Source organism: Penicillium verrucosum, assembly GCF_028828655.1.
Source record: "Penicillium verrucosum strain IBT 35672 chromosome Unknown utg000001l_segment0_segment0, whole genome shotgun sequence".
Lineage (NCBI taxonomy): Eukaryota > Fungi > Ascomycota > Eurotiomycetes > Eurotiales > Aspergillaceae > Penicillium > Penicillium verrucosum.
In genome coordinates this window covers 12,935,691-12,958,723 of record NW_026643210.1, presented here as the reverse complement: position 1 = coordinate 12,958,723, position 23,033 = coordinate 12,935,691, and the positions used below count along the sequence as shown (strand labels likewise).

The 23,033-nt window shown below is 38.8% G+C and overlaps 6 protein-coding genes across 6 annotated transcripts; 4 read left to right on the top strand and 2 right to left on the bottom strand.

Moving 5' to 3' along the window:
* Positions 1–1,229: 1,229 nt before the first annotated feature.
* On the top strand, positions 1,230–3,047 carry N7516_004746 (uncharacterized protein; the record flags this gene model as incomplete). Its single annotated transcript, XM_057217466.1, has 9 exons — positions 1,230–1,256; positions 1,722–1,865; positions 2,063–2,149; positions 2,181–2,225; positions 2,252–2,290; positions 2,519–2,573; positions 2,706–2,753; positions 2,896–2,942; positions 2,967–3,047. Coding segments are annotated over 9 exons (573 nt in total), but the record flags the coding sequence as incomplete, so codon positions are not given.
* A 473-nt stretch (positions 3,048–3,520) lies between these two features.
* Positions 3,521–3,893, top strand: N7516_004745 (uncharacterized protein; the record flags this gene model as incomplete). The annotated part of the gene is made up of 3 exons (XM_057217465.1): positions 3,521–3,560; positions 3,601–3,646; positions 3,677–3,893. 3 exons carry the CDS (start codon positions 3,521–3,523, stop codon positions 3,891–3,893), a joined length of 303 nt encoding a protein of 100 aa, XP_057079348.1.
* A 196-nt stretch (positions 3,894–4,089) lies between these two features.
* N7516_004744 (uncharacterized protein) lies at positions 4,090–9,367 on the top strand (the record flags this gene model as incomplete). The annotated part of the gene is made up of 31 exons (XM_057217464.1): positions 4,090–4,225; positions 4,286–4,477; positions 4,538–4,603; positions 4,664–4,729; positions 4,790–4,855; positions 4,916–4,981; positions 5,042–5,107; positions 5,168–5,233; positions 5,294–5,359; positions 5,420–5,611; positions 5,672–5,737; positions 5,798–5,863; positions 5,924–5,989; positions 6,050–6,115; positions 6,176–6,241; positions 6,302–6,367; positions 6,470–6,619; positions 6,680–6,842; positions 6,870–6,997; positions 7,058–7,123; positions 7,184–7,249; positions 7,310–7,375; positions 7,436–7,501; positions 7,562–7,627; positions 7,688–7,779; positions 8,303–8,354; positions 8,570–8,635; positions 8,661–8,732; positions 8,807–8,913; positions 8,983–9,265; positions 9,321–9,367. 31 exons carry the CDS (start codon positions 4,090–4,092, stop codon positions 9,365–9,367), a joined length of 2,868 nt encoding a protein of 955 aa, XP_057079347.1.
* A 5,139-nt stretch (positions 9,368–14,506) lies between these two features.
* Positions 14,507–15,323, bottom strand: N7516_004743 (uncharacterized protein; the record flags this gene model as incomplete). The annotated part of the gene is made up of 4 exons (XM_057217463.1): positions 14,507–14,746; positions 14,836–14,859; positions 14,938–15,078; positions 15,273–15,323. 4 exons carry the CDS (start codon positions 15,321–15,323, stop codon positions 14,507–14,509), a joined length of 456 nt encoding a protein of 151 aa, XP_057079346.1.
* A 758-nt stretch (positions 15,324–16,081) lies between these two features.
* Positions 16,082–16,996, top strand: N7516_004742 (uncharacterized protein; the record flags this gene model as incomplete). The annotated part of the gene is made up of 7 exons (XM_057217462.1): positions 16,082–16,112; positions 16,216–16,399; positions 16,479–16,488; positions 16,527–16,578; positions 16,627–16,659; positions 16,783–16,841; positions 16,895–16,996. 7 exons carry the CDS (start codon positions 16,082–16,084, stop codon positions 16,994–16,996), a joined length of 471 nt encoding a protein of 156 aa, XP_057079345.1.
* Positions 16,997–18,401: 1,405 nt separating this feature from the next.
* On the bottom strand, positions 18,402–21,255 carry N7516_004741 (uncharacterized protein). The gene is given in 8 exon segments (XM_057217461.1): positions 18,402–18,654; positions 18,754–18,923; positions 18,996–19,038; positions 20,523–20,618; positions 20,623–20,732; positions 20,896–20,953; positions 20,977–21,135; positions 21,176–21,255. 2 exon segments carry the CDS (start codon positions 21,247–21,249, stop codon positions 21,075–21,077), a joined length of 135 nt encoding a protein of 44 aa, XP_057079344.1. The 5' UTR covers positions 21,250–21,255; the 3' UTR covers positions 18,402–18,654; positions 18,754–18,923; positions 18,996–19,038; positions 20,523–20,618; positions 20,623–20,732; positions 20,896–20,953; positions 20,977–21,074.
* Between the last annotated feature and the right edge of the window lie 1,778 nt (positions 21,256–23,033).

The window sequence follows — 23,033 nt, the reverse complement described above, 5'->3', positions numbered from 1 at the left end:
CTTTATACTCGATTGCTACTCAAATTCTTCTCGACTGGCCTTAAGTAAGATCCTTTTTAATATAGCTGTCTCCGGTTATAAAATTGGCTCATCCCTTAAAATCTTAAGGAGAACAAACGGCATTAAATCTCTATATGAAACTTCACCACCCTATTAAAAACTAGGTCTAGATGCTAAAATTACCTAACTCGTGGATTCTTGATAGCCGTTGATATATTTACTAGGTTTAAGCAATCGCTGCGTGCTTAGTAGTCACAGTTGATTCCTACAAGTCTATCGATAGTGGTAATGCGGTATCTATAATTCACCTAGAAAAAGCGTTTTGACCGTTTAATAATAAGAAACGATTTGATCACTGTTATTTGAGTATAGCTGATAGCGTATATAGTATTGATGAAAATATGTATAGTTATTAACATCGATAGGCCGTACGATACAGCACGGGCAAATAAGCTATAGTATTCGGGTATTTCTAGATAGCGCGTGTTTCGACCGTTGAATAATAAGAGAGAGTTTGAATACTATCGGTTGAGCAAAATAAACAGTCTTAAGCAAAATGATATGGCGGTCATGATAAAAAGGAAAACGCGACCCTTAACTAGCACCGCCTTAAGCTACAACATAGGCAAATTGAGGTGCGTTCACCCGGGCAAATTTCACCAATTGGCATTTTTCAACGGGGGGGTGTTCGACGAGATCTAGATTAAACAGTCGTTCTTGCTACCTTGATGTGAGTCACCTATCACGTGGAGTTTAGGGTCAAAGCGATCCCCCGGGGAACAGGAAGCTTTTTCATTTGACTCTAGTGATAGTCTCACATACCACCGTCCTCCCACGAGGCGCTAAGTCTAGATTGGCTAGCTCTAAGCTAAACCAAGTCTAGTTAGTTTCAAATCACACTATATGATATCAGGGCAAGACTTATATAGAGGTTATTTTGATCGGAGTTTATAGGGAAAATAGCGTTTAAATAGTAGCAATTGATAAAGTATATAGTTGTGGCGGGTAACTAACTATTTTCTCTATAGAAATAATTTAGGAGGAAGTTGCATTTGGTATATAGTTGATAGTAGCAATGATTATAGGTATATACTCGATACCCCGTACTTATTGATTGATTCAGCCTCGCCGGTAGGGCTAAGGTGGCCATCTTCCTATAAAGGACGTGTAGTCCGCTCTTATCTAACTTACAATTCTATCATTAAGTATAAGTATATATCACGATAGCTAGTCAGAGAAAGTCGTATATCTTCCGGGTAATAGGCCTATCGAGAGAACTACCCGATAGGGAACTTAGGACCACATTATAGGACGTATTCAACGATAACTTTAGCGACGACGAGATATCTTATATCACGGCTAAGATCATAATTATACCGTTATACTATAAAAGTGATATAGAGAGGGCGGCGCTAATATAGTTTCGCGGTAGGGTGCCTTAGTTCCTCGCTAAGCTAAGAGTCAACCCGCTCGGAGACTAGTAGATCGAGATAGGAGATAATAACATTAGCTTTAACTACTACTTCTTTAGATTTACCTAGCTCTACGCGCCGGACGATAATAAGCCTATAATTATAGAGTAAGGACTCTACTATTATCTATATCGAGAAGCTTAATACTAACCGAAGACGTATAATAGCATTATTGCTATTACCGGACTAGATAGATATACGTATAGATTGTGGTAAGGAAGAGGAAATCTTAGCCGAATATAGGTCTAGGATTTCCTATCGAAGGATCTTCCGCAGTACCGCACTATAATATACGGGTATAACTCTAAGCTATCGAGCTATAAAGTCGATACGATCCTAGATTACGGGCGGGAGCTAATAGAGGAGATCAAGAAGGTCCGGAATATAAAGGAGGTAGGTAACGCTATCTAACTAGTCTACTAACAACAACTTTAGGCTAACTCTTCGACTAGCTCTAGCAGAGACCTCTAATCTTCATTATATATAGCTTTAGAGGTATTATTATAGCTCACGTAGGACCTCTATTAAATTCGAGTCACAATAGATTATATACTAACATCAACCTATAGTACCTAGTAAAGGCTATCTAGATAATAGAGGAAGACCATCCGGCGATCACGTCGCTATATCGAGCCACGTATAGTATAATCCTCTTTACTATACTATATAAAGGACTAGTAATAGACGATATCTAGTAGATACTAGTAGGGGACTAAAGCTATCCGCGAGAGCGACTACTATAGTAGATCTCTAGTAAATCGGACCTATTAATCCACTAGCTAGCGGATTTCAAAAATCTAATCCGGGACCGTAAGGTAGTAAGCTTTTATAAGACGGAGTAGATAAGGTAGTTAGTATTAGTATATATTAGTCTTCGTCTAAAATAGGCTATAGTATATATTAACGGTCGGATTAGGATTTAGAAAGCGGATAGTAGAAACGTACCGGGGATTTTATAACGACAGTTAGCGCAGACTCGGCCCTTCTCTAGCTTCCCGACTATATAGAGGATAAGGTACCGCTATATATAGATCACTCGATAGTAGTTAAATTCGATACGCGTAACGCGGCCGGGTATCGAACGGCGGTCGATAAACTACGGTAGTTCTTAAAGGACGCGCTATTAGTAATAGCGGCTCGGTTCAGTAGATAACTTGATCTAGTATCCTTTTACGCGCTAATCGAGACAATATTTAGCGTAGACGCGTACGAAGCCTCTACTATACTCTATAGTACCTTTTAAGAAGGACCCGATGTTTATAGGCCGCGAAGCTATAATTAGTACGATCTAGAAAGGATATAAGGCGATTAGCTAGCGTTACGAGCGGGTAGTATTAGTAGGGTTAGCCGGTATTAAGTAAGTAGTCCCTATCAGAATGCTTATTAAATAATAACTAATTTGACTATTATTAGAAAAACTTAGGTAGCTATCGAGTATTCCTACTATATACGAGAATCTATACCGGACACGTAGGTATTTTAGATCTATACTAGCAATACGGCGCGGTTGGAATAAGGCTACTAGCAGATTACTATAGTTACGGAGATTCTAGGACGGGACGATCCGAAGATTAACATTCTCTAGCTTATATATTAGTAGTTATATAATATACGTAATAGGCGCTAGCTAATAGTACTAGATAATACGGATAACGATAGTATCTTTTTTAGTAATAATATATTTAACGAACGAGGGCTACTAGTAAACTTCCTACCCTAGGCCGCCTATAGATCGATACTGATCATATCGCGGAATGGTCTTACAGCACGGAATCTAGTAGGGAGCGAGAGTTATATAATCGCGGTTTAGCTAATAAATAAGGCAGAGTCCTTAGCTCTTTTACGGTTAAGGATTCCGGCCCCCTAATCGGGAGAGTCTAGAGAGTCTAGAGGGGACGAGAGGGCACTAGTCTAGGTATTAGAGTATATCCCATTAGCTATCACTTAGGCTACGGCGTATATTACTAACCGGTTGCCCCTTATTACCATCTCGGCATACCTTCGGCTTTTCTACGAAAGCGAGTCGAAGCGGACGCGGCTTCTCTAGAATGAGGATTCTACGGATCTCCGGCGGGATCCTAGCATTCGGTATACCGTGATCACAACGTGGCAGTTATCGTTTGAGTAGATCCGTTAGGAGCGGCCTACGGCGACCGATCTCCTAGCGTTGATGAGTATGTTTGATCGGCAGGGAATCCCCGAAGATCTGGTGCGCGACTAGGACCAAGATATCCTAGACTTTCACGATGCATTGGCGCCGCTGCTCAGCTATTCTCTGATCCGACTAGAAATAAACGAACGGTTGTTCGATATGTACCGCTTGGTATAGTTATCGGTCCGGGCGTGGCTAGACATACACCAGCAGCTTTACGGCTAGCAGGCCAAATCACGAGGGATTATGGCACGTGCATTTCTAGATAGCAACTACGAAAGCTAGACATAATATCGATCGCTCCTTGCGCATGCCAATAGTGTGCTGTAGTCTATATGTGATGTAGATAATGATCGATTGAATGCCGCCACCCTCTTGTCTAATTATGGATGGTTTCTAGGTCTTTAAGGAGTTTCTAAAGAGGCAGAATTGATGCACTGATAGGCGTTGGAAGCACGAGAGAATATGCTTGGACGTGAGAATCCTGACACGCTTACTAGTGTCGATAACCTTGGCTTAGTTCTCTCTAGGCAAGGGAAATATGATGAGGCGGAAGCGATACACCGACGGGCATTAGAAGCACGAGAGAAGGTACTTAGACGTGAGTATCCTAACACGCTTACTAGTATCGATAACCTTAGCTTAGTTCTCTCTAGGTAAGGGAAATATGACGAGGCGGAAGCGATATACCGACGGGCGTTAGAAGCACGAGAGGAGGTACTTAGACGTAAGTATCCTAATACGCTTACTAGTATTAGTAAGCTTGGTAATATTCTCTCTAGCCAAGGGAATTATGATAAGGCGGAAGCGATATACCGACGGGCACTAGAAGGATATAAAGAGGTGCTTAGACGTAAGTATCCTAATACTCTTACTAGTATTAGTAATCTTGGCTTAGTTCTCTCTAGGTAAGGGAAATATAACGAGGCGGAAGCGATATACCGACGGGCGTTAGAAGCACGAGAGAATATACTTAGCCGTAAGTATCCTAATACGCTTACTAGTATTAGTAATCTTAGCTTAGTTCTCTCTAGCTAAGGGAAATATGACGAGGCGGAAGCGATATACCGACGGGCGTTAGAAGTACGAGAGAATTTCCTTAGCCGTAAGTATCCTGATACGCTTACTAGTATTAATAATCTTAGTAATGTTCTTTCTAGCTAAGGGAAATATAACGAGGCGGAAGTAATATACCGACGAGACCTAGAAGGTAGTGAGAAAGTACTTAGACGTAAGTATCCTAATACGCTTACTAGTGTCGATAACCTTAGTAATATTCTCTCTAGCTAAGGGAAATATAACGAGGCGGAAGCGATATACCGACGGGTACTAGAAGGATATAAAGAGGTACTTAGACGTAAGTATCTTAATACGCTTACTAGTATCGATAACCTTAGCTTAGTTCTCTCTAGCTAAGGGAAATATAATAAGGCGGAAGCGATATACCGACGGGCGTTAGAAGTACGAGAGAATATGCTTAGCTGTAAGTATCCTAATACGCTTATTAGTATCGATAACCTTAGCTTAGTTCTCTCTAGCTAAGGGAAATATGACGAGGCGGAAGCGATATACCGACGGGCGTTAGAAGTACGAGAGAATATGCTTAGCTGTAAGTATCCTAATACGCTTATTAGTATCGATAACCTTAGCTTAGTTCTCTCTAGCTAAGGGAAATATAACGAGGCGGAAGCGATATACCGACGGGTACTAGAAGGATATAAAGAGGTACTTAGACGTAAGTATCTTAATACGCTTACTAGTATCGATAACCTTAGCTTAGTTCTCTCTAGCTAAGGGAAATATAACAAGGCGGAAGCGATATACCGACGGGCGTTAGAAGTACGAGAGAATATGCTTAGCTGTAAGTATCCTAATACGCTTACTAGTATTAGTAACCTTAGCTTAGTTCTCTCTAGCCAAGGGAAATATGACGAGGCGGAAGCGATATACCGACGGGTACTAGAAGGATATAAAGAGGTACTTAGACGTAAGTATCCTAATACGCTTACTAGTATTAATAACCTTAGTAATATTCTCTCTAGCTAAGGGAAATATGACGAGGCGGAAGCGATATACCGACGGGCGTTAGAAGCACGAGAGAAGGTGCTTAGACGTAAGTATCCTAATACGCTTACTAGTGCTAGTAATCTTGGCTTAGTTCTCTCTAGCTAAGGGAAATATAACGAGGCGGAAGCGATATATCGACGAGATCTAGAAGGTAGTAAGAAAGTACTTAGACGTAAGCATCCTAATACACTTACTAGTGCTAGTAACCTTGGCTTAGTTCTCTCTAGCTAAGGGAAATATAACGAGGCGGAAGCGATATACCGACGGGTATTAGAAGCACGAGAGAATATACTTAGACGTGAGTATCCTAATACGCTTACTAGTTTTAATAACCTTAGCTTAGTTCTCTCTAGCTAAGGGAAATATAACGAGGCGGAAGCGATATACCGACGAGATCTAGAAGGTAGTGAGAAAGTGCTTAGACGTGAGCATCCTAATACGCTTATTAGTACTAGTAACCTTGGCTTAGTTCTCTCTAGCTAAGGGAAATATGACGAGGCGGAAGCGATATACCGACGAGACCTAGAAGGTAGTAAGAAAGTGCTTAGACGTAAGTATCCTGATACGATTATTAGTATCGATAACCTTAGCTTAGTTCTCTCTAGCTAAGGGAAATATGACGAGGCGGAAGCGATATACCGACGGGCGTTAGAAGCACGAGAGAATTTCCTTAGCCGTGAGCATCCTAATACGCTTATTAGTGTTAATAACCTTGGCAATATTCTCTCTAGCTAAGGGAAATATAATAAGGCGGAAGCGATGTACTAACGGGCGTTAGAAGCACGAGAGAATTTCCTTAGCCGTAAGCATCCTAACACGCTTACTAGTATTAATAACCTTGGCAATATTCTCTCTAGCCAAGGGAAATATAACGAGGCGGAAGCGATATACCGACGGGTACTAGAAGGATATAAAGAGGTACTTAGACGTAAGTATCTTAATACGCTTACTAGTATCGATAACCTTAGCTTAGTTCTCTCTAGCTAAGGGAAATATAACAAGGCGGAAGCGATATACCGACGGGCGTTAGAAGTACGAGAGAATATGCTTAGCTGTAAGCATCCTAATACGCTTATTAGTATCGATAACCTTAGCTTAGTTCTCTCTAGCCAAGGGAAATATGACGAGGCGGAAGCGATATACCGACGGGCGTTAGAAGTATAAGAGAATATATTTAGATATAAGTATCCTAATACGCTTACTAGTATTAGTAACCTTAGCTTAGTTCTCTCTAGCCAAGGGAAATATGACGAGGCGGAAGCGATATACCGACGGGTACTAGAAGGATATAAAGAGGTACTTAGACGTAAGTATCCTAATACGCTTACTAGTATTAATAACCTTAGTAATATTCTCTCTAGCTAAGGGAAATATGACGAGGCGGAAGCGATATACCGACGGGCGTTAGAAGCACGAGAGAAGGTGCTTAGACGTAAGTATCCTAATACGCTTACTAGTGCTAGTAACCTTGGCTTAGTTCTCTCTAGCTAAGGGAAATATAACGAGGCGGAAGCGATATATCGACGAGATCTAGAAGGTAGTAAGAAAGTACTTAGACGTAAGCATCCTAATACACTTACTAGTGCTAGTAACCTTGGCTTAGTTCTCTCTAGCTAAGGGAAATATAACGAGGCGGAAGCGATATACCGACGGGTATTAGAAGCACGAGAGAATATACTTAGACGTGAGTATCCTAATACGCTTACTAGTTTTAATAACCTTAGCTTAGTTCTCTCTAGCTAAGGGAAATATAACGAGGCGGAAGCGATATACCGACGAGATCTAGAAGGTAGTGAGAAAGTGCTTAGACGTGAGTATCCTAATACGCTTATTAGTACTAGTAACCTTGGCTTAGTTCTCTCTAGCTAAGGGAAATATGACGAGGCGGAAGCGATATACCGACGAGACCTAGAAGGTAGTAAGAAAGTGCTTAGACGTAAGTATCCTGATACGCTTATTAGTATCGATAACCTTAGCTTAGTTCTCTCTAGCTAAGGGAAATATGACGAGGCGGAAGCGATATACCGACGGGCGTTAGAAGCACGAGAGAATTTCCTTAGCCGTGAGCATCCTAATACGCTTATTAGTGTTAATAACCTTGGCAATATTCTCTCTAGCTAAGGGAAATATAATAAGGCGGAAGCGATGTACTAACGGGCGTTAGAAGCACGAGAGAATTTCCTTAGCCGTAAGCATCCTAATACGCTTACTAGTATTAATAACCTTGGCAATATTCTCTCTAGCTAAGGGAAATATAACGAGGCGGAAGCGATATACCGACGAGACCTAGAAGGTAGTAAGAAAGTACTTAGATATAAGTATCCTAATACGCTTACTAGTATCAATAACCTCGGCTTAGTTCTCTCTAGCTAAGGGAAATATAACGAGGCGGAAGCGATATACTAACGGGCGTTAGAAGCACGAGAGAATATACTTAGCCGTAAGTATCCTAATACGCTTACTAGTATCGATAACCTTGGCTTAGTTCTCTCTAGGCAAGGGAAATATAACGAGGCGGAACCGATATACCGACGGGCGTTAGAAGCACGAGAGAATATACTTAGCTATAAGTATCCTAACACGCTTACTAGTATCGATAACCTTAGCTTAGTTCTTTCTAGCTAAGGGAAATATAACGAGGCGGAAGCGATATACCGATAGGCGTTAGAAGTACGAGAGAATATACTTAGACGTAAGCATCTTAATACGCTTATTAGTATTAATAATCTTGGCTTAGTGCTCTCTAGCCAAGGGAAATATAACGAGGCGGAAGCGATATACCAATAGGCACTAGAAGGATATAAAGAGGTGCTTAGATATAAGTATCCCTCTACGCTTACTAGTATTAGTAACCTTGGCTTAGTTCTCTCTAGCTAAGGGAAATATAACGAGGCGGAAGCGATATACCGACGGGTACTAGAAGGATATAAAGAGGTGCTTAGACGTAAGTATCCTAATACGCTTACTAGTGTCGATAACCTTAGCAATATTCTCTCTAGCTAAGGGAAATATAACGAGGCGGAAGCGATATACTGACGGGCGTTAGAAGTACGAGAGAATATACTTAGACGTAAGTATCCTAATACGCTCACTAATATTAATAACCTTAGCTTAGTGCTCTCTAGCCAAGGGAAATATGACGAGGCGGAAGCGATATACCGACGGGCACTAGAAGGATATAAAGAGGTACTTAGATATAAGCATCCCTCTACGCTTATTAGTGTTAGTAACCTTAGCTTAGTTCTCTCTAGCTAAGGGAAATATAACGAGGCGGAAGCGATATACCGATAGGTACTAGAAGGATATAAAGAGGTGCTTAGACGTAAGCATCCTAACACGCTCACTAGTATCGATAACCTTAGTAATATTCTCTCCAGCCAAGGGAAATATAACGAGGCGGAAGCGATACACCGACGGGTATTAGAAGCACAAGAGAATATACTTAGACGTGAGCATCCTAATACGTTTATTAGTGCTAGTAACCTTGGCTTAGTACTCTCCAGCCAAGGGAAATATAACGAGGCGGAAGCGATATACCGACGGGCGTTAGAAGCACGAGAGAATGTCCTTAGATGTAAGCATCCTAACACGCTTACTAGTATCAATAACCTTAGCTTAGTTCTCTCCAGCTAAGGAAAATATAACGAGGCGGAAGCGATATACCGACGAGACCTAGAAGGTAGTGAGAATATACTTAGATATAAGTACAGTATCCCGAAACAGTGAATATTCTCGATATCCTCTAGACTTCCTAGATTAACACCGGGAACGTGAAGAGGCTTCAAAATCCTAGACCTATATCTATAGCGTTTAGTATATAGGCAGTATATATAGAGATATAATATCTATACTTATAGACTTTTCTTATAGCACTATAGACCATCATAGTTTGATATCCCCTACTTATGGACAAGGTTGTAGGACGGCTGTTCCGATTCGCAGCGCTAGTATTTCTCATACATCAAGTTATATGATTGTTTCCTTTCGGTATATTCGCCTTATGGGTAATCTTATCTTATATACCTTTCTACTACCAAGAGTTCTACTAAAACTAGTATATTCTTAGGTAACATAATTTTGATGATATAAAAAGTCAATATAGCTCGCTAGGTAGGCGAAATGATATAACGTCGTCTTTCCTATTCATTTCAGACGCTTTTATAGATGATCTCGGCGTCATAGTAGTAAATAGTGCATTTTCTAGTAGCGCGTGCCGTCCTATAATCCGCCACTTTAACTGTTTGTAATCTTTATTTAAAAAAGAGTATCGAATAAGAAATCAGATAATTATTGTCTCTACTGCTCTTAGGCAATATTCAATACGCGGATTAAGTGTGACGGCGCTCGAATGTGAAGGTACCTGGTGGGCGTTTCATTATATAGGGCATTTTATGTCACCGGGATGGGGGTTACTATAACTGAAATTAATTCCCCGGGTATGTCTTATATACCCAGGGGCACGTGATCTCATCTCAATATCCTAGGATACTTTCAGCGCTCTAGGCCCTTCTATAAAGAATAAAGGCTCATAGGGAATCACATAAGAGATTGAATAAGTAGAAGCTGATATAATGGTTTTCTTCTAAGAACGAGAGAAAACTAGAATAACGTATAAAAGTCTTTAGGTATAATAATATATAGTGAATTATTAGCGTATAGATAGCGCCTATTCTATTAGTAACCCGTAAAAGCTTAACGATTACGTCCGCTTATTCTAAATCTAATAGATATTCCGAGAGAGTCTAGTAAAGCTTATTCAAACTCATATTTCGAAGTTGGTCCAATCTATATCTAGTAGCGAAGTTATACAAACGAGTATATACCAGCAGTGTCTTAGGATGTTTGCATAGGTGGTTTCTATCTCTATAATATAGCAAAGATATCGAATTATCGGTCTTCACCTAGATATCTTTATAACTCGCAAAATAATTTTCTTTTAAAGGAAGTAGATCCTACGTTGTAATATCGAATTCATCTTCGTATAAAGTATAACTCGATTTATCGGCTACTAGAATAAGGACAGAGTAGTCCCTACTATAAAGGTACTGAAGGATATAGCCAAAGATATCCTTAACATCGTCGTTAACTATATAAATTATTTCGGGCGAACTTTTATAACGATACCGGAGGCTTTGGATTATCCCGCTAGGCGTAGCGAATTTCTTCCCGTTAGGGCCAACCTCTAGGTATACGAGGGGGGAGATAAAGTGACTAGGTGTTTTTAGATAACGCCTCTAGAAGAAAGGAAAGCGTACTTACGCTAGCCGTACTTAAATCATAATGAGATATTTCGTCAGTATTATTAATTAAACTCGAGGCAGTACTATATATAGGAGCATCGGAAGAAGTAAGCAGCATAAGTTTAAATAATTGATTAGTGGCTAATAAGAAATGTATTGTCGTCTATATACTACCTTAATGTGATTAGTCTAGGACGCTGACTCATCGTGCTAGAGTAAGGCCCACGAATTTAATTATCTTTCTTTCGTAGTCTCCTTTACCCTACTAGAACGCCTAGCCCCGCCTGCTACCTATGTTATTTGCTAGCTAGAAAAGGGGTATCTAGGGTAGAGGTTGAGATTGATCTTAGTGTAAGAGGCTCGCCTATTATAGTCTTACCTTTAGTATCAAACTAGAGGGTTTAAGAGCCCCCTTAGGGACGTTTACTAAGAAATCGAGGTTAGATAAGCTTTACGATAGATTTAACTAAAAAGCTAGATATAGCGCTTCTTATATAGTATTCTGTATTTGGGGGGCTTCTATAGATAGAGGAAGAGTGTTTTCTAGCCTATATTATCCCTAGGCCGGTAAAGACACAAATCCACTACCTTAAGGCTAGTCATATAATAGATCTATAGATCTACGTCTAGGCGGGCTTTGAGTCTAAAGATATAGGTCCGTAGTTAGGAAGCTATAGTAGGAAGGCTTTGGCTTTAGGCACTATGACCTAGTATAGTTGATTCGAGGCCACCGATAGAAGGCAGTAGACGTAGACCTACTTTAGACGTACGTTTACGGCTCCTAGTCTAGGTAGGCTTTATAGCTATTAACTAGCGGCTACCCTAGCTTAGTAACTATAAGGGTCCTCGGTCTTCTAACTACGGTCTATATAGGATATAAGTATCATAATCTAGATCTTAAGTGTATTATTTATCGCCTACTGCCGGCGTTTTGTCGGCCGATTATTATTACTACCGGGTTCAATTACTCGTACGATAGAATTCACCGCCTCTTTACTTATAACTAGATCGTCGCCGAATATTATGAATATCGTGTTCGTGCTATCCTTAATCGCCGTATCAAAACACTGCCCCGGTAGGACCTACCGTAGATTCTAGTTATAAAACGTTGCCTAACGTTCTCGCGCGTTTTTAGACGCTATTCGCCTAACAGAAGAGGCGTTAGATAGATCTACTATTATTTAGTAGACTAAGCGATTCTAGTCGCCGTATTCATCACGTATACGGAATATAATTGTTACTATAGAATGCTTAGCTGTATCGCTCGCTCCTTCTCCTCGCCTACGAGACTCGTCTTATTCCTCGGGCAACTTGTCTGATCTAGCTATTTCTATTCGTATACGCGTATCGGTCTGCGCGGGAGACTCTCGTAGTAACGACGAGGGGCGCTCTACTAGAGTGTCCTTCTACGTAGTATCGGCGATAATATAAACCTATAGCGAAGCGTCTAGCGGTATAGACTTAGACGACCGTTCTTCCTATTCCGATCAGATATTCCTTATTCTATAATATTTAGAGTTTTGATCGATCGAGCTCGAAATTTCTAGCTACGGTTCGAACTCGACCGAGCCTAATCTTTCTTCCGGTGCCTATTGCTAGTCCTAATTCGGGCTAACTTAACTAGCTACGGGCTATAAGCTCTACTCTTCATTCATCTCTAACAAAAGATGATACTATGCTTCGAGGAAATCAATTTGAGTACTAGGTCTTACTATCTATTCCTAATCAGCCGTTCGTAACAGTGCGTTTATATCCTGCTCTAGAGTTTCCTATAGCGGAATAGATAACTTAGGGGTTTGTTAGCGCCGTTACGTATAGTCGTATAGTTTGAATTTAGCGCTCTCTTGTAGCGCCGTACTTTTGGTACCTATAGTCTTAGAGGGGCCCGATGTTATCTCCGATGCCCCACGTCCTTCTAAAATTGCCAGTGCTTTTTCAACTTCTTCCGATAAAGAAAGCTGCGCTACTATTTCTACCGCTTTATTCTCTTATTCGCCTATATGCTCTTCTATATTAATATCTATTGAAGATTCTCCCCTAGCTATATTTTCCTTACCCCCTCCCTGCGGCTCCTCGTTTTCGGTATTAGTAAGACGAAGGATTTTATTTTCCTTGCCCGTTAGTGCTATAGAGTCGTAATCTTTAAATCTAGCGGCGAGGAGGTATTATTACCCCTTATACGAATTTATATCTAGGTATAGTGGTAAAGAGGCTATAGATATCAAACAGAACTCTCCTAGTAACTATAGGGGTTGTATTAAGGATAGTTGGTCGTACGAGACTGTTGATACTTATAGTTCCGTGGAGGTATATCTTGACCTAATAGAAGGCGAGGGAGGTCTCGAGGGAACAAACCTAAATCTAGTGTGACTATCTTCTGATTCTTTATCGTCGCTAAAACCATAATCCCCTTTAATAATCTCGCCGTACTCTAGTTTATCGGCTTCGGCTAGTTCTATATAAAGAAGACCCTACTTATTTTGACTTATTATACCCCTACTTCTAACGAACCTAAGTTCTACCTCGGACGCTAGCTCCGCTACCTCTCCTATCCGGCTACCTTCCGAATTAATACGCGCGATTTCCTTACTATAATAAAGGTCGGTACGTGAGGATTGGTATCTTCGCTACTATCGTTACTATTGCCTCTGTAGCTTCTTCGCTTGCTTCTACTAACGTCTCCCTCGGTGTATATCTTTTAAGCGTTGCCGCTCTAAGTTGCTATCCTGCCCGGCTCCTATACCTATAGACCTTACTCGTTCTCCTTTATCTTACGGCGAACAATTGCTCGGAATAAAAAGCGGGGATATTGGTAAGTCTGGAGTTAGAGATCTACCCGCTATATTGTTATTTTTATAGGGTATTAGTAGCTCGCCGAAGAAGGTAAAGTAGATACTCCTCCTTACCAAAATGGAAGTAGCTTTTCGTTCCCTTTGGAGGGAATCACTATAGAGTTGGTCGATAAAAAGGAACTAATAATCTTATAGTTAGGCTTCGGTTTACGGATATCTATATCGAGATTCTTTCTTAGATTCCCTTCTACTAACGAATTGTACTAGAAGCTTATAGTTAAGAAGGACGGCCCTTAAGAAATACTCGGTGACTTTGTTGATTAGAGATTCAATTTCTTCCCTATTATACCGATAACGATCTAGTCGACGGGCTCTTAAAAGAGTATCTTGCGTAATTTGCCGATCTAGCGACTACTAGATAAGCTGCTTAATTTATGGCGACTAAAACCTAAGTCTCTTTATAAGTATAGCTATCTTATATAGTATTATAGGCTCTACTACCTTACAATTAGGCTTCGCCGTAGGATTTTTCTTCTAAGGCTTTTTGGATAACTTTGGGTAGTGACGTATAGTATAGAGCCATAGTTATCGATATCTAAGTTCCGCTAGGTCCCCCTAGGAGTACGAGTAAGATCGAAACCTAGCTTCGGATATTTGTATTAAGAACTACGTATAGGTAGGATCAAAAGACAAAAAGGCCGTATACGTAGCGCCTCTAATCGTAGGGAATGATCTAGAAGGTATAATAAGCCGTTTGATATAGTTCGCGTATGATTCTAGGTACTAGAGATCTTTGAAAAATATATATAGAGATAGAATTATGCCCTCTATCCTCTTTAATCGCTTCCAAATTAAGGTCCGCTCGGATTCTGTGAAGTTTGAAAAGACTTCGCTACTGTATATAAGACCTTTTACGGTGGTTCTATCCTTCGAGGACACTCTAGGTACTAGGAGTTGTAATATTTCTACCGTATAAGGGTTAACTTTAAGTATCTTAGTATAATCGTGTCCTACGAGTAAAGACTAGTATTACCGTAGCCTAGTTAGCGCGTGAACTATCTCCTATGAACGTAATCAGTATCTATGTTTTTTTAAGAGTCAGACGACCTTACCTTATCGTAGTAGATAGCTAGAGCCTATAGAAGAGATCCGATTTACATTCTATATATTATTAAGGAGGGCAAGCCGAGTAACGAGTTAAAAGTAGCTCGGACGCTCGGATAAGACTTAAGTCCGCGAAGCCGCCTAGCTTTGTTATCTAATAGCCGTGCTAACCATCGATTTTCGAAGTATAAATTTGCTTTATATCGATATTGCCGAACTTTTAGGTAAATCTTACTATCGCTTAGAACTCTCTCGTTAGAATATTTATTGATAAGGCTTATTTAAAGATCGGGACTAATATCTTAGGGTTGTCAAAACTACGGGAAAGTATATAGTGGATTTCTAGCTTACCATCTAAATATAAGTCAATAGTCTACTATTAGTCGATCGATAGTAAATAGTGTTCTCCGGCCTTTAATCGATATTGACTATAAAGGCACTATACAGAACTAGTAGAGAAATAGAGGTATAGGTAGCGGCTCGGTTGATCAGTCATTATATTAGCGGCGTTTACTCGCCCTGCTTAAAGAGCCTTATAGAGATGCTCTCTTAATACAACAGCGCTTACGTGGTTATATATATCGAGTCTTCGACAACCTTCTTTGTCAAATACCTTATAGAGTCTTTCTACATTTTTTGTGTTTATATATTACGAGATGGATAGGTAGGGGGTAATCTAGCTGATATTAACCTTAGCTATTCCTTAGTAAGTCCGATACCTTTCTATCAAAATCTATAGCTTAGGATCTATGTATATAGACTCGTCTATAGTGCTAGTGAGGCAGAATATACGTAGTAGTAGAGTATCGGTTATTTATATTTAACTGGTCTTAGCCTTATAGAAGAAAGGGTCTACCTAGCTGATTCAGCGTCCTAGTGACTAATATGACTACAAAAGCTAGGGATAGCCCTTAAAACAAATTTAGTTCTATTAATACAATTGCATTATAAATAGGCCTCTTCGCCTTTAAGCGCTATACATTTCCACCTTATTTCCTTTCCGTATATCTTAATCTAGCCTAAATATATCGAAACAAGATAAGCACTATATAGCGATTGACTTTAAGAGCTACTAAGAACGGCTTACAAATAACCTATTACGAGAGGCACCCTTAAGCAAACAGCTATACCAGCTTAATGTACCTACCTAATTAGACAGTAGTTCTAATAAAAAAAAAGAAAAACGTCTCCCTAGAGCGAACATATATAAAAGGTTATAAGTAGAGGCCCAAAACTCTTTGGCTTACCTTAGGTATGCGAGGAAGGTACATCTCGCGGGTTAATCGTAAGGGAGGAATCACCCTAGGACACTTATCGTCGGATACTTAGGTATAGTCTAGTAGGTAAGGTATTCATTATAGCTCGCCGTTCCCGTCCGTCCTAGGTAGTAGCTATTCGGGAGTATACTAAAAGGGACGTGGCTAAAATACGACGGCTATATAATATCCTTAACTACGATAATATATTAATAGCCCGAGAGTGCTTCGTAAATAAAGGATGTATATACGCTCTCGTTAACGACCTCCAGCTTACTTTAGAGCAGCTTATAGGGTGTCGGTCTCTCTATCCTACGTAGGCGGAATTAGCTTCTATGACTTGGTAGGTATATGGCTCTTGACACTTCAAGTATTTTAAGCTTATAACAGTACAGATTTTGGATGGTTTATATTATCTTAATAAAACTAGATTAGAATACTAGTCTCTGATATACCGGAATATTCTTCTCGGCCTAGATAGCGTTATCAAGATCGGTAAGTAGCAATTGCCTCCTTTATAATGATTATTTTAACCCCCTATAGCTAGCTTAGAGATATACGTAGAACGTCCGCCGGGTTAGACACAGAATATATATATTAAAACTCTCGCTTCTATCACTATAGAAATCATATAGAAGTATATAAAAGATGATAGAATGGTAGGAGTAGATAATATAGATCGGTAGCCTATCGACTTAGATACGTTTAGGTTCCTTTCCGCCCTCTCGATAGTAAAGTCTATTAAATCTTTAAAAGAGGTACCTAAGCCAATATGTTATAAGTAGACGAATATAAAACTAACATTTATTAGCAACCGCTTATCCGTAAAGAAAGTCGATTGGTAGGAGAGTTGATACTTCTTACTCGGTCTATTTTAGTCTCTATAAGGATATTCTATTCCTATAAGAGATAGTAGGAAATGATATCTTTTAAGGAATTATAAGTATTAGCTTGCTTATAGTTTTCAAAGGTTTCATTATATACCCGTAACTTTTAATCATATCAGAAAGGCTATTAGTAAATTTATCAAACGTACATCTAGACAATGAAATCTATTAGCTCGTATACTTCAGCAAAGAGCTATCGGTAAAGATCTAATCTTAAGTATAGAAGAAACTAAGAACCTAGAAATACTATTATTTTCCTAGTAGGTCCTTAAACGGCGGCTAGGCCCTAACTATTCAGAATATTACGGTACAAAACCAATAATTACTAGTTATAAGTAAAGGAGATCGTAGGCTTAGAATATCGTCTAAGAAATTAAGATAGATATAAGGCGCCATTTCTAAAATAAGACGTGGCTACTGTATAAGGGACTTTATATATACTACGTGATTGACTTATAGTGACTACGTGATTAACTTATGACCGGCCCGTCGTAAGGCTACAGCCGACCGAAACCCTCTAATAGACCACGATCTTTATCACGAATTTATTGAAGAATTTAAAGGATAGGGACCGAGAAGGTAGTGCTATCCGCAACTATTAGCTAGCGCGCGTATCGAGAAGATAAGGATTGGTTGTAGGATATGATCTAATAACGTTAGCTTAAGGGGTTATTTAGAGATAAATCTAAGTTAGCAATTGCGACTTAGAAAAGGGCCCTCCCTCTAGGGCACGGTTCCCTATGGTCTAAGAGCAAGAGAGAGACGATAGTATTATAAAATAATATATTTAACTTAACACCTACTAGATATAATTATGGCCTTAGAATCTCTAGAGAAAGATTAGGTGGGAAGAAGCAATTCTAGACAGAGACTTAAGGTTGGGAACCACCTATGTTTCTAGCTTGTATAAATTTGCTTCATTCTCTACGGGCGCCTCTTAGATGATGTTTAGCTGGTCCTAGGAAAAGACGCTATCACCTCCAAGCATAAGGTCTACTACTATAGACTTAAACGATCGATAAAGACTAGTTAGAGCTAGGTAGCGATTGAGAATATAAATAGCCAACGTATCTACCATTTTGTTCTAAAAAGCTGTTCTTCTACCTCTATTTCAAAGTTAGCAATACAACCATTCTATAGGGCATAAATAAGCGTATATTTGATTTGCTAAGTCTTTACTAGCTAGTAAAATCACACTAAGTCCTATATAAGTAGTAGCTTTCTACCAACGCTCGCCCTAGCGGTATTGATCACTTAAATAGTCGCGATCTGTTTTTTAGGGCACGAATTGGTTCCTATAAAAAGCCTATAAGATAGAATCTCTAGCGATCGTAGGGATTGCCTAACGTTATCGGTTAAGCGGAAGACCGTTTTTCTCACTTTCCTTTAAATTATTAATATGATTTTCGAACTAAATATAGATCCAAATCTAGGCAAGACGGCGATTTATATCGTCTGACTTCGAAACTAAATAAGTAAGCGAGTTTAGGTACCTCAGATATAACACGTATACCGCTAGGGACGAAGTCAAGTCAATACGAGGTAAGATATATAAGTAATAGTTGAGTAAAAGAGACTTAAACGAGGCAATCGGGCCGTCGGATCGTATAATTGTGATTAAGCTATTACCGCAGTCTTCGACGTCTCGAGCTTGTTTTACGCTTATAGTCTCGCTAGTTGCAATCTAACATATTGTTTGAATGTAGTTAACGTACTTAGCTACCTGGGTCCGGTTATCGACTAGCTTATATTTATGAAAGGTTTCCCTTTCGATCTCTTATACTTTTAGAAGCTTAAGATCCGGTGAAGTTAGGGCTCTTCTCTGGTAGTGATTCCTAAGGCTAAAAGCACTAAAATTGTCTTTATGGGGCTTTGAATACTTAAGTTGTTCTTTTTCGTTAATCACGATAGATTGGATTTCTATATTTCTACATTTCGTAAAGGCATATACGCCTAGACTTAACGTTTAGAGACCTATTATCATTGTCTCTTTATTACTATCTGTAGACTATATTAACTATAAACCCCTATCTGATGGCAGAGGGACTTCTGGAAGGTTTAAATAAAGCTAAGGGGTATATTTCAGTAAATGCTAACGCTCAGTATAGTCTCCTATATTAATAAAGCTATATTATGAGGTAGCCAGATATTTTTCATTATAGAGTGCCTCTAGTATAAGCTAGGCATCCTAATCAATAAGATTATTATCAGAAATATCGGGTCTAGGGGCACTATAAGAGACTAAAGTATCTAGGTCAAATAATACCATTATTCGTATACTAGTCAGCGACACTAAGAAATTAATAGTCAACTTCTCACAATAGTGGGCTTTAAGGGGGAATATCTAGATAGTAGAAGAATTGCCTCGTATTCTATTAAGTAAAGTATAAAGAGGAACAGACACTAAATTCGGGATAGCTAGATAAATAAAGGAAGAAAGCGAATAGCTAGAAATTAAGATAAACAATAGTATATAGGGGTTTCTAGCGTCCCCAAAAGGCGTATCTTAAAAGGTAATAACTAGGAGCCGTATTAGTTACGACCCTAAAAAGGTATCGCAACCTAAACAGCAATTAATTAAATTATTTGACCACGATTTTTCTCTTATAGCCACAGTTTTCCCAACCCGCCAAAAAAAAGATAGGATCGTTAAAGTAGATTTTGCCGGTCGCTATACCCTAATAAAAATACTCGTTAATATAACAGTAAGGTTATAGTTAGAACGGAATCGCTTTCTAAGAAACCGTAAGAATTAAAATAGAAGCCGATTAGGAAATAGAGTACACCCTGTTTACAAATCCCGAATTATACTGTAACTAGAATGAACAAGAACTAATCATAGAAGCATAGAGCATACGCTATTCCTTAGACCGGAGAATACACTAATAAATCGGTTTACGGTAAAGGTAAAGAATAGATCGGGTATAATAGTTAAACTTATTTCTAGAGGGCGGTGAATTCTATTTAATCTATAGCTAATTAGTTATTCACTAGCCCCACCTACCCTATCTCCCCCTACTTAATAGATTGGTCCCTTCTCGTTATAAAGGTTAAAACTCTATCTTATACAGCCTTACTCTCTATTCGAGGTATTTATAAACTAATTCTCTCAAACGGTCTCGTACTTTATACGATACGGATACTAGGAAGTTAGCGTCTAGTTTATTATTTAAGGTAATAGACTTACCTATAACTAGAACCTCACCGCGGTCTTTATAAGTGTTTAGCAGCCGTTTTATATTTCGCCCGGAAGCCTCTTCTAATATAATTTCATTATATCGAGGCTTTCTATTAAAAACTATCGCGCGGCGATACTGGCTAAACGGCTTGCTATATTCTATTATCTAGTTTGATACTACAAAAAAGAACATTTCGAGTATCTATATCACATTATTAGCGCGAGTATAGTTAAATAAGAACAGCCAACCTATATAGCCATTATCTAAGATATTATCGCTTAATAAGCTATTCAGAAGCGGTTAGGCTATAATAGCAATATCTAAGAAATTTAGCATCGTTAGTTTGCTCTTTAAACGTAGAGGCCGAACTTACCCAATATTTAGACCTCCTATACGAAATATACCCGGCGTATATATAACGTACAAGTGTTATACCCGTATAGGAGCTTTTTAAGATAAGATATAACACCTACTATACCGAAATCGGTCGTAATTGCTAAGACGTATTCGTAATAGTCTACGGATTTGCTGACTCTATACGGCCCGCTAACAAATACTATCAAGGAAGTATAGCCATCTAGGGCTATACGATAGTAAATAGTTTTAGTAAGCCCTCTTCGAGGTTAAATAAAAAGCTCTAGGATATCCTGCTTTTCTAGCGACCAAGATGTCACTATAAACGGGTGTGTCTAGGCCTAGGAGAATAGGCTTACCGCGGGTATCTAGAGACTTATATATTAGCCTACCTCGATATATAAGGGCCTTATAAGTACAATCCTTACTTTCAGCGGTGTTGCCTCTTTGCTCTATATCGGTATTTATTATACCCGATTATATCTGATAGAGGCACGAGAATAGGGACGTAGGGGGAAGATACCGTTCCTAACGATAAAAAGGAAAAGTTCGACTAGTAATATAAGTAGTATTATACTAAGCGGAATATAAATATATAGCCGGGGCAGTAGAGTACCGGATAGTAGATACCGCTATATAGAATATATATAAGCTGTAGCTAGGGATTAGTACAGTCGAAGGAATAGCTCGTAAAGGAAACGGCGAATAAAAGGGAAGGATAATAATAAAATCGCGGCTATAATCATAGAGCCCTAAGAAGGATTAGCGCTACTAATCTAATAAGATAGGTTAAGTGAGAGCGACGACAAACAATTAATATGAAGAGGTTAGGTTTCTCGCGAAGTATCTAGCTCTTCTAATCAGTTATTATTACTATAATGATATATAAACTAAGAAGAATGCTAGTTATCTAACCTACAGCCCGATAGATACGCTTATATACTATTAAAGAAATACCTATAGCGTTTGTAAGGAATCCTAAATAGTATACTAAGAATAGGAAACTTATATTAATTACTAAAAGGGTTCCGGCGCGGTCTCTTACTATTGTTATTAACGGAGTCTTAAAGGCAATAAGAAAAATATTTGTTATAGCGTACGCGAGATATAATAAGGCATCTACTCGAGTGTAAGGAGCAATTAGCCTATAGCGACCCTATAAGTATAGATATATTAAGTGTTTCGTAATAAGGAACGACAAAATTCTAAGTAGATTTAGAAAGGAGGGGGCTATACGAATAAGAAAGAGTATTGTTAGTAAGTACCCTACTACAATAGCGTAAAATATCGTGATTTCTATTGTCAGTTAGGATATAGGTATTATATATTTTTTAACTATTATAAGGAAACCACGGCGCTTTATACTCCTAGGGTAGTAATCCTTACTAGTAGGATAACTAATATTTATGCCGGAAGTAACAACTCGTTTAGCGTTACCACGTTTATTTCTTAGGCATCTATATCGCTGCTTAGAATCGTTGTTATACTAAGGTATATATCTCTTATAATATAGTCTATTGTAGGGCGGCTTATCTTCCTTTCCCTACCCTAATTTAGCGGCTCTTTCTAGTTAAGCTTCGAGCCTCTTCCTACTTTATTTATAAAGCTCAAAATGATACTGTAGACTACTATGGTATTTGGCTTAGTATAGCCTCTAATATACTTCTTAACATAGCAAGTAAGAGAGTGAAAGGAAAAGCAATAACTGTTTTTTATAAAAATGTCTATAGGCGAAAATATACTGTAATAAGGATTGAAATATATATACTTAAATGCTCTAGTATATAGTAGTTGCGTTATAAAGTGCCTATCGTTGCTCCCTAAAAACTGTCTCCTCCTAGGTTTTCTCCGAATCACGATCTGTTATTATAGTCGGAGTCGGGTAATAAGAGCTCTAGTAAGTCAGCGCTCCGCCTAGTAGATAATACTATATAGTTTATATACCAATTGCGAAGTAAGAAAAGCCTAAAAGCCTAAAGCATCCGCCGATAAGATATATACCTAACCGGTCTCCCGTATACGAATACCTACGTATATATCTGCGCTGTATATCCTACTATATTCGTATGCCTTTTTTATTAGACTTATTTTATAACGGTATTGTTTTTGCCGTATCAATTTTATTTTCGAAGTGGTATCCTTAGACCTAGTGGCCTTAATAGCGGCTATTAAGCGGATTGCCTTAATATCTAGGGGTTCCTAGGAGAAGAGAAACCTATATAGAAAATATAGATAACAGGAACTCTTATAAAACTTAAGTCTATTAATAGGAAAGGGCTTAATAAATATAAATGTTATTATACGAAGGGGAGTTATCAATTATAGAACGCGAGAAGACCACGAAAATTGGTCTTTTATATATTGAATTTATAAGGCGGCCCCCGTAAGACTAGAAGGGCATTTACCGGTATTATTTGCGGTTATTAAATAGGTGCGGTAACGTAAAAGCAACCGTACTTTTAACGTTATTAATATATTGCCCGCTAAACCTTTTACGTAACTATAACGTTACTATAGTATACCTTTAGTA

What these genes read in the sequence shown, in the direction of transcription:
- N7516_004741 (XM_057217461.1), bottom strand. Translation starts at nt 21,249, where the DNA reads ATGATTATAGCCGCGATTTTATTATTATCCTTCCCTTTTATTCGCCGT. An exon ending in TACGAGCTATTCCTTCGACT is followed by an intron (nt 21,136 to 21,175) that starts GTACTAATCCCT and finishes TATTCTATATAG; the next exon opens with CGGTATCTACTATCCGGTAC.